This window comes from Passer domesticus, chromosome 2 (assembly GCF_036417665.1).
Source record: "Passer domesticus isolate bPasDom1 chromosome 2, bPasDom1.hap1, whole genome shotgun sequence".
Taxonomy (NCBI): domain Eukaryota; kingdom Metazoa; phylum Chordata; class Aves; order Passeriformes; family Passeridae; genus Passer; species Passer domesticus.
In genome coordinates this window covers 71130698-71145871 of record NC_087475.1, presented here as the reverse complement: position 1 = coordinate 71145871, position 15174 = coordinate 71130698, and the positions used below count along the sequence as shown (strand labels likewise).

The window sequence follows — 15174 nt, the reverse complement described above, 5'->3', positions numbered from 1 at the left end:
TTTGTATGATTGTGGGGCTGTGGTTTTAAATCTATATTGTTTAATATAGATTATAATTCCTATATTGTTTAGTATGATACTTTGAAATCTAAAATATAAATTATGATTTATAGTAATTCACTATAAATCATAATAGAATCATTGTTGAGGTCATAGTTGCAAAAGCAAAATAATTTAAGGATAAAAGCCCTTTGCCTAGTATTGTTCTTTTAAAGTTAACCTGCTCTTTTTTAAAATTGAAAACCGGTATTATGTTCTTAAAAATTATAATGGCTCATCACAGGTGCAAATGGATGGCATGGCCAGTTCTGTAAGTTGGTCTCAGAGCCAGTAAGGATGCACAAATACCAGGAGTTATCAAATACCACTGGTGTGACTCACCCCATCATTGTGAATCCTCTAGAGAGTAATGTTTTAGGAGCCAAACTCATAAGTATTGGATTATCCAAATGAAAATTGGTTGGGATTATATGAAAACCTTATTAAAAGGTACATTTAAAAGGATGTGTAAAGAGTATGAGTCTATTCATTAGTACACATAGAAATTTTGCACACAGTTAATAATGTGGATGGGGAGGAAGTAGCATCAACATTATAATACCATAATGGGTAATTCAAAGCAGTTTAGATTACTCACTGATACCTACGTTTAAAATCAGTCTTTGAAAACTGGTGATTTCAGAAATGGACTAGTAGCAAAACCTATGTGGAATAATAGTTCCTGTAGACCTGGTTTGATGCTTAAAGTACTAAGTGTCAAAAATTGCAATAGCTAAGCTGTCCAAAAATGCCCTTTCCTCACTGCTTTGCTGAGTAAAGCTTAGTGAAAGGAGGGCCTAACACCAAAATGCTTTTCCAGGAGCATGAGACATGCACAAACTTCTTCTGGCCAGATTCTGCTACATGTGTTACATCCATTTGCCATAATTGCAAAGGTTGGGTACCTCTTGGGTTAACACCGGTGCCTAAGCCAATGCCATCCCTTTGGCAATCTGGGCAGGATGGTACAATGCCAGTGGCATCAGTAAGTGGGATACCAAATTGTTCAACTAGCATCTTTGCAGATTGATGTAAAAAGGCATGAGAATTTTTTGCTTGTTGAAATTTATCAGAGGTTGGCATTGGCCAGACAGCGGCTCCAGATACCTAGTATACAAATTTGGAATAAATAATCATCTCCTGCTCCTATCAATAACTTCCTCTGAGCAGCAAGAATGAGGTTTTTTTTTCTTTTTTGTCATATCTCATCATGACACAGACTGGTATAATTTAAATTTTGTTTGCATTTTTGCCTTCCAAACAGCAATTCACATAAGTTCTGAAGTCTAGTTTCCCCTCTGTGAAAGAACATAAACATTTTCAGTGTTTATGTTAAGAGGCAGTGTCTGACTGCAAAGTTTGGTCAAAGTAGTAGTCCTGCCAAAAAGATACGAAGAAAATGCACGGCTGGTAACCTTAACATGAATCAATAGCCTTATGCAGTGAGGCAGGATACCATACTGGGATCATACAGAGTGGAAGATGCTGTGCAAGGCATGTAAACAATCTCTGCACTGCATTTAGCATTAGTGTAGCCTCAGCAGGAGCAGTGTGTAATTTGGAACACTGGAGTTCAAAGAAAGGGGTGGCCCAAGGCAGAAAAGCTTGGGGGAAATCAGCAAGAATGAGCATACATCCAGAAAAAAAAAATAGCCTACTAGGAAACACAGAGCAGGAGAGAGCTATTGAGGTTTTTTAAATCTAGGTGATAGGGCTGAAGAGAGATGTTTGTCCCAGGAAGTTGTGTAGGAAGTTCTTGCAGTGAAGGAGTGGTTGCCTCTGCCTTTTGTTAATGAAGAGAAGAGGCAAGGGGACTAACCTTGTCTGTTGTATTAGAAGGAAAGGAAAAATACTGCAATGCAGAAGAGTGAAAGAGAGAAGATTTCATGGGAATTGTGCAGCCTTCATCACCAGAGACCTCAGGATCAGAGTGAACATGAGCAGTATTGTGTGAGATCAGGCAGATGGGTGAAGGTGACTGTCTCAAGTTCTTCACAGATCTATGAACCTCTTCGGGTTTTTACATCCCTTGGTTAAAATCAGCCTGCCTTTTATAATTTCTTTTTGCACTTTGCAAATAATTGTTAAATTAGAAGTACCTAAAGATGTATCAGTGGAGATCTTTGTTCTCTTTTCACCAGTAATAGTGATTAAATACACAAGATGAGGATTTGTCCAGGAATCATAAGGAGGAGTCCTACAAAGCCAAATATAGGGCAAGATAAGATTTAGTGCTGTGCCATGGTCACAGGGTCATTCTTTCATGAGAATGAATTCTCCCCCTGCTGCTGAGGTGGGTTTGGGAGGAGAAGGGTGATTTTTCATGGATTTAGTTCTACGGGTTTGCCAGACACTTGTGTTGGTCTCTGAAATACTCAGCTGTACATCACTGCATGGCTCTTCACATTTGGTTTAGGATCATAACAGGTTTCTCATTTGCATTTGTCTGGCATGTACAAATTATTTTACTGAATGGCAAAAGTAATTATGTCTTTATTAGTACAAAAATTAGGGACTTCAGTTGGTAATTTGTAGTTATAAAAAATTATAGCTGCTTTAAAGTAGAGTATTTTCGGAGTACAGTGTAAGAATTGGTAAAAGATTTTGCTTCACTTGCTCAGCCCAAGTGATTTGAATAAGCAGTTTCAACTTCAGTTTTCTCTGGATTATTAGAATTAAACTGAAAGTTAGCAAATTAAACTAATGCTTATCCAAATTTCTCCCTTCTGTTTCTAATGACTGCTTATTTTTCTTTGCAAATAAATTTCTAATATGTAATGAGTTGCCCCAAAAGACAAATCCGGGGGGGAGTTCAGGGGTTTTTTTCCTCCAGATAGTGGACTCGATTAAAAGACTTGTAATGATAATTCCTGACACATGTATTCACTTCTCTTAGTGGACTTGAGTGTTTTTCAGGGATTATTCAAAATACATAGTATTTAGATTTATCAATACTATCTCTATACTGATTTCTAGTAGATATCCCCCTATTGAATTTAAGTTGAATGGTCTTGTTTGGAAAATTTTTTGAACTAAAAATGTTCCAGTCTATGCATACAATGATTTTAAAAATGGAAGCCTCCAGAATGAGACTTCTAATTTAGTTTTTTTTTAAAAACTGTGATGCATTTTTACAGTGATGTGAATACATAAATATTTTTGTCTGTAGGAGAAATCTTGTGTTCCAAACAGAGCTGTTTCAGTGAAGGACTTGTGACTTTAGAAAAAGGTGAACTGAATATTCCAGAGCAACTGAGGGTTTGTTTTTATTTTGCAGCTTTACAGTACTCCTGCACAGATTTCTAAATTGTCTCTATTGTTAAGTATGTTCTGTAACTTCTGAAATTTGAGTGTGAATCAAGCTGTTGATACTTTGCTGACACAGTACTGTCTTACTGTGCTTTCTCATCTCTACCTGCCTTGACCTTAGGGTAGGATATCTTTGGTGCAGGAATTGTTACCCAGTGCTGTGCTGATTAGTCATATGGTATAATACAGTCTTTGTGTGAATAGGACTTCTTGTCCTTACCAAAATCCAAAGAGTAAAATATTTTAAGGTGGAAATATAATGAGGATTTTAAAAGCATTTTTGTAGAGTATTGTCAACCTGTGAACTTGAAGGGGGGAAAATGGTACTTTATGTATTATGTCCATGTATTATATATCTGAAAAATTCTGGTGCCTGTGTAATGTATTGTTAACTCTAATGAAAACATGATAATTAGACATGTAGCTTAACACCCCATATATATGGAAGCAGGTTTTGTAAAAGATGTGGATTTGTTCTTTGAGTCACAGTGTAGCAATAGAAAGATTGCTTTGGTGAAATTATGTGTTTTCATACCTAGCAGATTGAATTGCCATAAAGTTCAGCACTAACTATGAATTTAAAGATGTATGCTGTTTGTTTATTTCTAGGACTTTTGTAGAAGCAATCTAAATTGAATGCTTTGAGAGCTGTGTGCCCACATTCTGCATTTTTTAATGTTGAAGCAGTACTTACCTGGAGTGTATGCCTTTATTTTAAAAAAAAGCAAAAGGGGGTGGTGGTGGTGTGGGGAACAGTTTCTTCTGGAAATCACAGAGCTAATACAGCACAAGCTGAATCTGTTGTTCTTGCTATTAGAAAGACAATGAAGCATATCTTGCCTTTTTTGACCACATTTTTGATAAGATCTTCTACCCTTAACCTGTTCTTAGAAATGCAGAGCCTCAGATTGTTTTTACATATTTGGTCCAAGGATTGTAGAGTTTCAGAAATCCTCTTTGCAGCCTTTCACAAACAACAGTAATTTAATTTTTCAAAGAAAATTTTTGCTCGAATACTCATTTTTTCTACCTGGTTTTTACACAATAGCAATTACTTCTAAGTTAATACCATATTGTGGTTTTCTGCTTCTTTTCATGTGTGTTTACATTACATTAGAGCCTGATAGATTCAGGAAGGCTTGAGAATATCCTAGAATGTGTTTAGAAAATCACACAAAGATACTAGGATTTATTATGTTAACTTTTAGGTGGTCTAAGCTGTTTTGCTCAGGTACTCTTACCTTCAGATCAATTTAAACTGGAAAAGCAAAGCAAGAGCTGTAACTCAGCCTTATTACAATCTTACAGGCCACAACTGAATAGGAATCCCTGTTTTGCCCAGGATTTACAGATTGAATGGGTATCTAAATCACTCTGTTTAAGAACAAGTCTGGCATACATTATCTGCTTTAGTTGTTTCTTTACTTTTTTGCCTCCAAGTAAGCACTGTAGGTTTCATTATATAAACTGTGTTAGGAGTTGAGGAATCCTGTGACTAAGATGCTGAGAATGGATTATGAGAAACAGGACAGCAGAAAATAGAGGGTTATGAAGTGAGTTATCATGTTTCTAACCAGCCAAACTCTAGCTCAGTTCTTTAACTTGCCTCCATAGTAAAAGAAACAAAGACAGAAGAATAACATAAAGGCAGTGCTTTCCAGTTTTGCAGCTGTGTGAATTGGTAAACACTTGTAAATAGGAAGAATTTAGATGAGTGTTCTCTCCAGTATCAAGTGATACGGTAATGTTTGATCTGTATCTCACTTGTGTATTTTTTATGTGCATTGTGTCTGCGAATGTGCCTAATAACCCTGGGCAAAGCTTGCTGTAGAGCTGGCTTCCCATCCCTGTGGCTGGGGTGGTGGGCAGCAGTGGGACTGCCTCCCACTGAAAGGATCTAGGGCAATTTGGGTAGAAATCCCAGCAGCTTGGTGGCTGCTAGCTCATGCCAGAGGACGGACACCAGGGTGTGAGTAGGGAATGTGCTGCTGGAGCACAGCAATGCCAAGAAGAAATGCGAGGAAGATGCAGTCAGGGAGATCCTGTGTCTGGGTCCTTGCACAGCATTACTGTGACAGAGAAATTTGTCATTTTTATCAAAACAAAGTTGGTTTAAAACTGGCAAAACAAAGCTTAATTAACTTTTCAGAGACTAATGTTTAGGTTTATCGTGGTATATGTATTGTATATTTATTTTTTTTTCCACAGAAACCTGCTAATATTTTAGTTATGGGTGAAGGTCCTGAGCGAGGAAGAGTAAAAATTGGTATGTTTATATCTTTGATAAGTCCCAGTGTAGCATTTAAGTTAGAATGTTCTGAAGGTGCAGTTGTACCACCTAAAGTAGTCACTGTAATACCAGTATGTGCCTGGGCACATTGCCTAAGTGCTGCTTTCTGAGTGACTGGCTTCATCATATTAGCCCCATGTACCAGTTCTGACAATGAAATGCTGTAGCCTCATCAATAAAAAGTGGAAAATGTCATTATATTTTGCTTAAGTGGGTGTTTGTGTGGGGCGGGGGATTTTGATGTGGTGGGGTTAAAGATGACAGCTAGCTAGGAGGAGAGGAGGAGAAAGAAATGGGATTTTAAAATTTCCTCCATTTATCTCTAATGCCATGACATCTTGCTGCTGCTTATAAAAATCTAAATAGAGAACTACTCATTGCTACAAACCTTAAATCTTATAATGGAATCAAAGATGGCACTCAGCTTACAAAATATTTTTGAACGAATAGGCAGGTCCCTTGGAGATGAACACAAGGGACCTTAAAAGTGCAGAAACCACAGAAATCCATCCAAAATGTTTAGTGAGAGCCAATAGCTAATGTTAAATGCCTAGCCTGGGGTGGACCAGGATAGAAAGGACCCAGCACTTCCACACTGCTGTAACATTTTCTGGTGGGAGTTACTATTTGCAGTGAGAGGATGATTTGTAGAAGTTCAGTTGTTTTAAACTAAATACATAAATAAAAATTAACAGTAGTCTAACAATAATAAACTGTACCAGGCTCTGCATTATTATGGCAGTGATACTAGTGCACAGCCTGTTTACATTTGCCATGGTAATACAGCCCCATTTGGGAGGGTTTTTTAAAGCTAGTTCATCTTTTTTTTTCACTTCCCTCTGGCTTTCTTTTGTGAGATTACTCTTCTGCATTGTTGCTCTGTTCTCTTACTGTTTTGTTGATTTGAGCTATACTGTTAGTCACTAGTAGAATGATTCAGGGTAGGATTTTGTGGGAGCGTTCAGTGCTGCTCTAGGCCTTCCCTTGTCCTTTGGAATCCAGGGAGTGATGGGCCAGGGTTGAATGCTTCTGCAGATCCTACTCTGAAAGTTTTTAATGCCTTTCTGAGCTTTTAAGGTTGGCAGTAGGGATTGAGGTCTGCATAGAGAACAGGTACAGCATGGACAACAGAAGGGAAAATTTCTTCATATTACCTTACTCCTCATGGAGGGTTTCTTCCAAAACAGAGCACGTAGGTCATCCTCTGGACTCCCTTTTGATAGTGGTGGTGATATTTGCTGTACAGAACTACTTGCTAGTAATTGCACATAGACCACCCATTTATTTCTTAATTTATAGTTTTGAATTAATTTGAGAATAACTTAGTAAACAACTAAATTAAGTCAGACTCTGTTAATGGACAGGTGAAAGATTCTGTATTGGGCCACCAGTCCTCTGAGCCATCCATTCCCAGCAGGGATAGAGGGAGGGGAACCTTGGGTTTTGAAGTGTGTTATCAAAATGTAGATTTATTTTTTTTTAATTAAGATTGCCACAGCAGTAAAAGAATGCAGAAATTATACACATACCAAGGGCTTCCACATTACAGTGTAACTAATTTTACTAAAAAATACATAACTGGTATTTAACGTAAAATAATTTTTATAGGCTTTTTGTGTCACTTTGGGTCATAAATCCACTTTTTGCCAACAATTTTCCTTATTATTCATAGTTATTAGTGACTTGACCAATTTTGAATAATTGATATTTTAATGTAGAAAACTGTAAAATGTTTCTCTTTTTAAATGCATTAAAGCAATCATAAATAGGAATGCATATGAAAAAAATAATGAAGGATTGTGTAGTCAAGTTATAGAGCCATATTTACACTGCAGTATTCCCTCATTGAGCTAGAGCATGTAGGTCCTTTTCCCTCAGGGTAGCTACTCATCTCATTTCATTCAAGTCTTTCTCAGCATATGAATATCCCTACATGATAGGGTCACTCTGTCTTGGGATTTAGGGTTGTGGGTCAGGAAAGCAGTTTCATGGGAGAAGCTGCATATTTTAGTCTCTGCCCATTTTTTCCTGTATGATTTATATTTAGTTGTTCAGACAACTTTCTAGGCACTTGTACACTACAGATTCTAGAAAGCAGTTTTTAATGATATAATGCCCACAACCAAAATTTAGAAATCATAGCCTGAATGGTATTCAGCACTGGTATATTGATACTGGAAATGCATCTGGATAGAAAAATCAGCAGGGAGGCAGATGCTCTAGGCTTAGGTGCTGTTTTTGTGTGAAGGAAGTCTTGCCATAGCTAACTTAATGAAGAGGGAGATTTTTTTCATGCGCACGTATGTATTATAAATCATTCTAACCTTTTCAGAATCTGCATTTTGTTTACTTTAAAAATTGCTGTTTTGTGAAAAAACATCCTGTGTGAATGGGAGTATTTTACCATAGAACATCAGGTAAAATGAGTCAGGATTTACCAGTGTCCTGAGGAGTTGATGCACTTCTTCAGAACAATGGTTAATTCTTTGTTGTAAATGACTCATGTTAGCAATGATTTATAATGATATACTTCATAGGTGATGCCATCCAGTAACTTCTACAGAAAGAAAATCTGCTCAGAGAGTTCATATCTGCTACAGTCTGCCTTTGTATTTTATTTAGGAGTGATGATAGTGCTAACATGTAAACTCAATCAATTTGTTAAAAAAAAAAGAAAGATTGTTAGTTTCCCCTCAAATTTTAAAGCATCTCTCTTTGAATTTTGCAGCTGACATGGGCTTTGCCCGATTATTTAATTCACCTCTGAAGCCTTTAGCAGACTTGGATCCAGTAGTTGTAACCTTCTGGTATCGAGCTCCAGAGTTGCTTCTTGGAGCAAGGCATTATACCAAAGCTATTGGTAAGTAAATTGCACAAAAATGTACTGTTCTGTTCTTTATGTAGACTATACCCAAATATTAAAGCTTTGATAAATTAAATAAAAGACAGTAGCTGAGTTAAAGGTATGTTCCTTGTTTCTTGAAGAAACATTAATCTTTCAGAAATTGATTAGTTTACTGTGGTCTCAGGCTGTATATAGAAATGAAATATATTGCTGGTTTTTAGCTCCAAATGCCCTGCAATGCAATTGAAGTTTGTGGCTTTCACACAGACTTTCGTAAATGCTGTTGGAGGCTATAAAAAATATGGAAGCATCTTTGAACTGCTAGTAGAATTCATATTAGGATGACTGTGAGGCACAGTGCATTAAATTTATTACCTAGTGTAATAAATGTATGAAATAAAGAACGTACAGAACAGAGAATATTGTGGCTGCACTGAAGCTAAAATGTAAAATTAAGTTGCATTTTAGCCTCTCTGTGTCTTTTTCAAAGACAGAATACAGATGGCCAGAGCTTTTGTGGGCTGTAGAACCGAGGAGCAGCCCAGCAGCAAACTGGAGGGAGATTAGATTCACTTCTACTGCATTGGTCAGCTTTGCTATAGAAGGAAGAGAGACTGTAGGGAAAAGCACTGGGAAGTTTTTCTCTTGCTGCCTGGTTTGAAAGATATGTTAAAGGCTGGCAATCAATTCTTGGAGCAGATAGCTTCCCTAGCAGCACAGACATGGAGGTTGTATTTCAGCAGACTGTTGTTTCTGTAACCTGAAAGTCTTCCTCAGAACTCAATCTTTTTTTCTCGTTTTGTTTTTGTAACGATCATATCTGTGTTTCTGTCAGCAATTCTCATGTCTATGCCTTAAATGTATTCTTGTTTACTTTTCTGATAATGCTGTATTTCTTTCATACATCAGATACATTTTTATATGTTGCTTTAAACTGCTTAATTTGTTGTATTTGCATGTTCCCTCACTTTACTGCTATTTCTTCTGATTGCAGTGTGTGAAACTGCATGGGCAGTCATAGCTTTTAGTACATAGTTTTTTCAGTGTAGATAAAAAATGACTGTGTAAAAACACTGAGTAGTGGAGTTACGCTGTTTGTATTATTTACTTTTGTCCTTGTTTATGACCTTGTTCATTCAAGGCTCAGTGTAGCACCACTTAGAGTTAAAAATTGTTTGTATATGCTGGAGAATAATAGAGAAAACAACTGGGAAGGTTCAGGAGATCTGATTGTTAGATAGGAAAGCAACAGTGAAAAGAGAGAGGTTGTGGGGTTTGGGTTTTTTTTTTTTAGTGGATGTTATGGAAAAGTTGTGAGTTGTGTGGGCTTGTAACAATTTGTATGTAACTCTCTTTCAAGGTGTTACTTGTGTTATACCAATACTGCCACTTTTCAGCTTGTATTTTTGGGGTAATTTACTATTTAAATTTTGATAAACAATTGTGCATTTCTTGGTCAGGACAGTAAAAGGGCAAGATGCTGGTTGGCTTTTCTTTCTTTGTGTTTTGTGTGTTGGCCATTACCCCAATAGTTTCCTTCACTTTTGTTCTTAACCACATTAATTTTTTACAATGTTAAGTGGTAACTACACTTCAAAAACCCCCCCAAAATTTGTATGCTATTCTCAGCTCCTGCGTAGTTTCTGAATTGGGACCTCCATTCAAAGCTAAAATAAAAAGTTGAGGAAGTATTGCACTTCCACAATAGAAACTGGACATTTTCAATATAGGAACTTTATCGTCTCTGATAAGCTAAACACTAACATTCTACCTCATCCAGATGGTTTTGGAAAGATTCATTTATTGTTCTTTTTATTTCTGTTCTCCTTTTTTAAAGATATTTGGGCCATAGGGTGTATATTTGCAGAGCTGCTAACATCAGAGCCAATATTCCATTGCCGACAAGAAGATATCAAAACTAGTAATCCTTATCACCATGACCAGCTGGACAGAATATTCAATGTAATGGGATTTCCTGCAGGTACATACTGTATTTTTTATCACCGCTGTTCAAAGAAAGATATCCATATTGCTTTCTTTGTATATGAAGGTGGCAGCTGATCAAAGCAACAAAGCTGTTCAAACACAATCTTTATTTCATGAGTTATAAATCTAGAATCCAATGGTCAAATTAGATATTTTCCCTTTTATTAGTGATAGGGTTATCTTTGTGTATACATGTACCAATGCTTTATTATTTTAAAATATTGTATTTAATGGTGGACGATTAAAAATGAGAAGGAATATTTCTACATTGCTTCAGTACTGATTATTGATTTAGAAGGTGATTAATGATATATGAAACCAAGCAAAAATATATATATTTAGTGAATATTACACATTTGTTTAACTCATGCCAAATTAAATGTATCATTTGCAAGTAATGGAGGGTGTTGATTTTTTTTCCCGCTGGTGGTATAGAAAAAATTTCTTTATTCCAAACCAGAAGAAAGAACTGGTTGTATGAACCAAAACCAATTTCAATGGGGCTATCACTTGTTGCATTTTTCCCTCAGTGTTGGTCATATTTTGTTTCTATGCAAGCTGCCTTGCTTCTTCAGTTTGTATTTGTCTTCTAGTGTTCACATGATTGCAGGAGTCAGAGTAACAGGGGCCTTATTTTTACTTTTTGTTTATCTTTCTCCTCACTGTTCCCTACTCCACTATTAATTATGTTTCTTTGGTTTTGTTTTTTTGTTAAATTTGCCTCTTCCTTTCACATGACTTCTGTGGTCTATATGTTTTTGGTGGTTCTAGGATTTTGGTATTAAACATGCTCTTATTTTTGCTTTTGCCTTTTTTTGTGTGTGTGTACTTCATTGCTTCTGTACTGCTGTGTTGGATTCACGGAAATGTTGCCTTTGCATTTTGTCTCCTTAGTTTTGCTTCTTCAAGCAATACTGTCCCCTTCTGTTTTTGAACTAGAACTTTACCCTTTTATACTTTTCTTAGTTCATTTGGGTTTTACATTGGTTCTGTATAGCTTACATAAGTAGATAATACTCTCATTGTGGTTTTCTGATTGGATTAATTAATCCTTTCTAATGGTCTGTGTTTGACCTTTGGAGTTCTTTGTTTTTTACCAAGAAATGCTTTCCATTCAATTGCAGCATTTTTTTTTATTATTTTAATTGACATTTGCCATATCTGAAACAGTTTCTCCTGTCCATGGGATAGGAAAGGAGAATTTTTTGTTTAACTAAGTAATAATTAAATAATTACCTCTGATTTATTTATTTATTTAATGCTTTTAGACTTAGTGTTCTGCAGTAGGGATCAGACTTAGTAGAGATTTGAATTGAACCAAATTAGTTGCCCACAGAGCCTTTTCAAGAGTTGGAGCTTAAGACATTTGAGGCTAGGTGCTGGTAGTGAGTTTTTTGTTTTATTTTAAAATACATTTTGATCTTGGTCTACATTGAGGTGGATTCTTCTCATTTGAGTGTGCAGACTTTACTTTTTCTTAACTTTTTGTTTAATAACAGTATTTCTTATTTTGGAGAAGTACCTCTGGGCATTTTCCTGTTGCTAAAAGTGCTGTCAGAACAGAGAATCCCTTAGAAGGAGACAGGGTGTGTTCCTGTCCTGAGATCACAGCTGTGTCTAAATAAATAATAGTCCTGAAGGGTTAAAGCACAGGCGCTGATGTGTTTTTCTTCAGCATTGTTTTGTGGCCAGTGTAGTTGGCATCTTTTTTTCAAGTTCTTGAGTTAATCAGCACGCAGCTGGAACCTCTTAGGTGTTGGTATGATTTATTGTGAAGAGGTGATGAAGGAATAGGAACTAGGGAGTACAAAGAGATAAGTAACTGCAAGGTTAGAGAAGCAGAATTAAAAAAAAACCAACAAATATCAAGGCTGTGGAGATAGTTGGAAATGCTTATTTTACTCAGAGAGAAAGGGAAAAAATAATTAATACTGCTTTGCAGATAAAGATTGGGAAGACATAAAAAAGATGCCAGAACATTCAACCTTAATGAAAGATTTCCGGAGAAACACGTAAGTCTGGGCTGAGCTTTCTGAATAAAGTGTATTTTATATCTCTTTCCTACACTAAATTTCTTGCAGTTAAAGTTGTTTTCTGTGTAGATGCTAAACAAGCACTATGAAATTGTTATGACTTAGATTGTGAACAATGAAAAATAAAGTTGCTTCATAATGGTGAACTTGGCCTGTTGAGGTGGTGTGGATCAGAAGAGTAGCCAGAGGCTGTAAAGGGTAAGGTGCAGGTGTGAAACAGGTGGTGCCAGTAAGACCCCATGCAGCTCTGAAGTTTGCAAAGCACAGTGTGTCAAAGCACATCTGTTTCCAAATCTGTGCTACTTGCAACGATTTTCTGTAATAGCTGCTTAAAAGGGGTCTGGTAACCTTATACCATTTCCAGCAGACAGTGGGTATAATTGTCAGGTTTGGTGTCTAGGGTAGCTTACAGTGACTAAAGAAGAAAATGCCCTTCAGCTTTGCTGTCACATTGCCACAGGCTAATACCTGCACTTAAAATGCCACCCTGTTGCCTGATTTCTGTACTGAGGCATTTGGGGCTCTATAGTTACATACATTTCTTGCATATGCCATGCCATTGCAACCATTTAGAAACCTTTTACTGAAGCTCCTCTTCAAAAAAAAAGTAAATGTGTGAATGTTCTTGTAGCAATCTGTAGGTTGCAGGACAGCATTCAGATGAGTTTATTATATATCTTCACTGTCATGAGAAATACACAGAATTTGACAGTGTAGTAGTAAAATTGCTACCAGGCAGTTTAAATCCAGTTGATGGTTTGCTGTCTGCTTGTGGGTTTAAAGTGTACTTTTTGTGTGGGTATGATATGCTTTTATAAGGATGTGAGGGAAACACGCCTTTTTGCAGTTCTCACTTTGAAGCAATCTCTGGTGTTGATAGTTGTGATTTTTCCCTTCTTATTGGATTTGCAGGGAGACTAAACTGTTCTTATTAATATGTTTTGTGGCTACCAGGAAAACTTTGCAGTGTCAATGATTTGCATATTGGAAATATCACTTCTGTTTCCTTTTCTAGGTATACCAACTGCAGCCTTATCAAATATATGGAAAAACATAAAGTTAAACCAGATAGTAAGGCATTCCACTTGGTAAGTTCCTGCAGACATAAGAAATCCCTCGTGTATGTTACAGTTGTTTCATGTAAGAGATGAGGTAGTGTCAAATCCACTGTAACTAACTTTATAAATGAAATTTGTAATAATTGATACTCTGCAGTCCTTAAATTGAAAAATCACTTTATCTTCTCACCTTGATGAAATATCATCTCACCTTGATAAAATGATTCTGAGAGTCATTCACTAGATTAGGTTCAGTATCAAGTAATTTTGAAGTTTTTGTTCTTTAGGTCATGTTACAGTTGTGTTAGCCTGTAGTTTTATTTGCAGTGTTGCTGCAATCCTTAGTCATTTTTCTGGTTTGCATAGTTTCAATTGCTTACTTTTACTTCTAAAAATTCCTATATGCCTGATTTTTTTTGATCATCCATGTGGTTACTTTGGTCCATATAACCTGTAGTGATTGTCCCATTAATTGATGATGTATGAAGTTTACTGCATTTTTACTGTGTCATTTAGTCAGGTGATCTTTACATCAAGCAGTTTTAAAAATAGAAAATATTGTAATAATATGTAGAATGTTCACTTCTGTGTGGCATCTGTACAAGGGGGCAGAACCAAAGTTTTGATCCCTTGGGTGGATAATGGTTGCACAGTCATTTTGATTTCTTTTTGTATGGGTGATCATGACCAAGACTTGTCATCATGTCCAATCACCACAAATGATGCTTGTATTTTGCAGTGCTTTTTGTTCGTGCTTTTCAGTGTGTTGGCAGTTCTTTGTCATGTTTTGCCTTTTCCTTTTCTGCCTCTTGGCAGTGTTTTTTGAGAGAGTAAGAGTTGGCTTGTTCAACATGCTATTTGATAAAAAAACTTCATGTAGACTCAGAGAGCTGTGAATTCTTGTGGATGATGTGAAAAACAAAACCGGATTGATGGTGGTAATTCATAGTTACCAAGTTCTTAACCATGCTGTCAAAACTGAAGGCTGAGGAGGGAAGTGTACTTTCTCAACCTCAGCTTTTGAAGTATGGAGATTTACATTGCAGTTATTAATTCTCATATGCAGTTATGAATTTCTCCTAGTGAAAGGAGATGACCAGTTCAGACTTAGATCATGACACTGGATCTTTTTAAAAAGGTGAATGTATGACTCCTATAAAAAGCATGAGTAGGAAATGTAAATGAATTTTATTTACATATGTTTTTTCTTGTTAAAAAATACCCACTGCAAGTTAAAAGTGAAGCATTTTTTTAAAGTCTTTGACAATGTGTCATAGTGTAGTTTTGCCTTGTACCCTGTGTTGTATTGTTGAAACATGAGAACTTGCTATTTATCTGTGTGGTATCTGAAGGTTATCTCATGTTGCTTGTCCAGCACAGCTGTATTCCACACAGCTCCTGAGTGGATGGAGAGAAGTATATGCATGTACACCAGACTTTTTGAATAAAAACCAAGTATTTTAAGAATGCATCACTGCAACTCGGCACTAGAGCTAAATAAAATAGTTATGGTCTGGTATTGCCAGTTCACAAGGCCTCATCTGGAATGCTGTGTCCAGAGGAGGGCCGTAAAGGTGATCAGAGGTCTGGAGCACCACTCCTCTGAAGACAGAG

At 36.5% G+C, this 15174-nt stretch overlaps 1 protein-coding gene across 7 annotated transcripts in view; it reads left to right on the top strand.

The window, feature by feature from the left end:
* CDK8 (cyclin dependent kinase 8) overlaps nucleotides 1-15174 on the top strand; it is a 70181-nt gene that overhangs the window by 46651 nt on the left and 8356 nt on the right. For 5 of the 7 annotated variants that reach the window (XM_064409167.1, XM_064409165.1, XM_064409164.1 and 2 more), the window contains exons 5-9: nucleotides 5557-5614; nucleotides 8367-8498; nucleotides 10321-10464; nucleotides 12412-12481; nucleotides 13518-13590. In XM_064409167.1, coding sequence (XP_064265237.1) covers nucleotides 5557-5614; nucleotides 8367-8498; nucleotides 10321-10464; nucleotides 12412-12481; nucleotides 13518-13590 — 477 coding nt within the window. The remainder of the gene's footprint in view (nucleotides 1-5556; nucleotides 5615-8366; nucleotides 8499-10320; nucleotides 10465-12411; nucleotides 12482-13517; nucleotides 13591-15174) is intronic. The other 2 variants (XM_064409166.1, XM_064409171.1) reach the window with 2 other exon arrangements.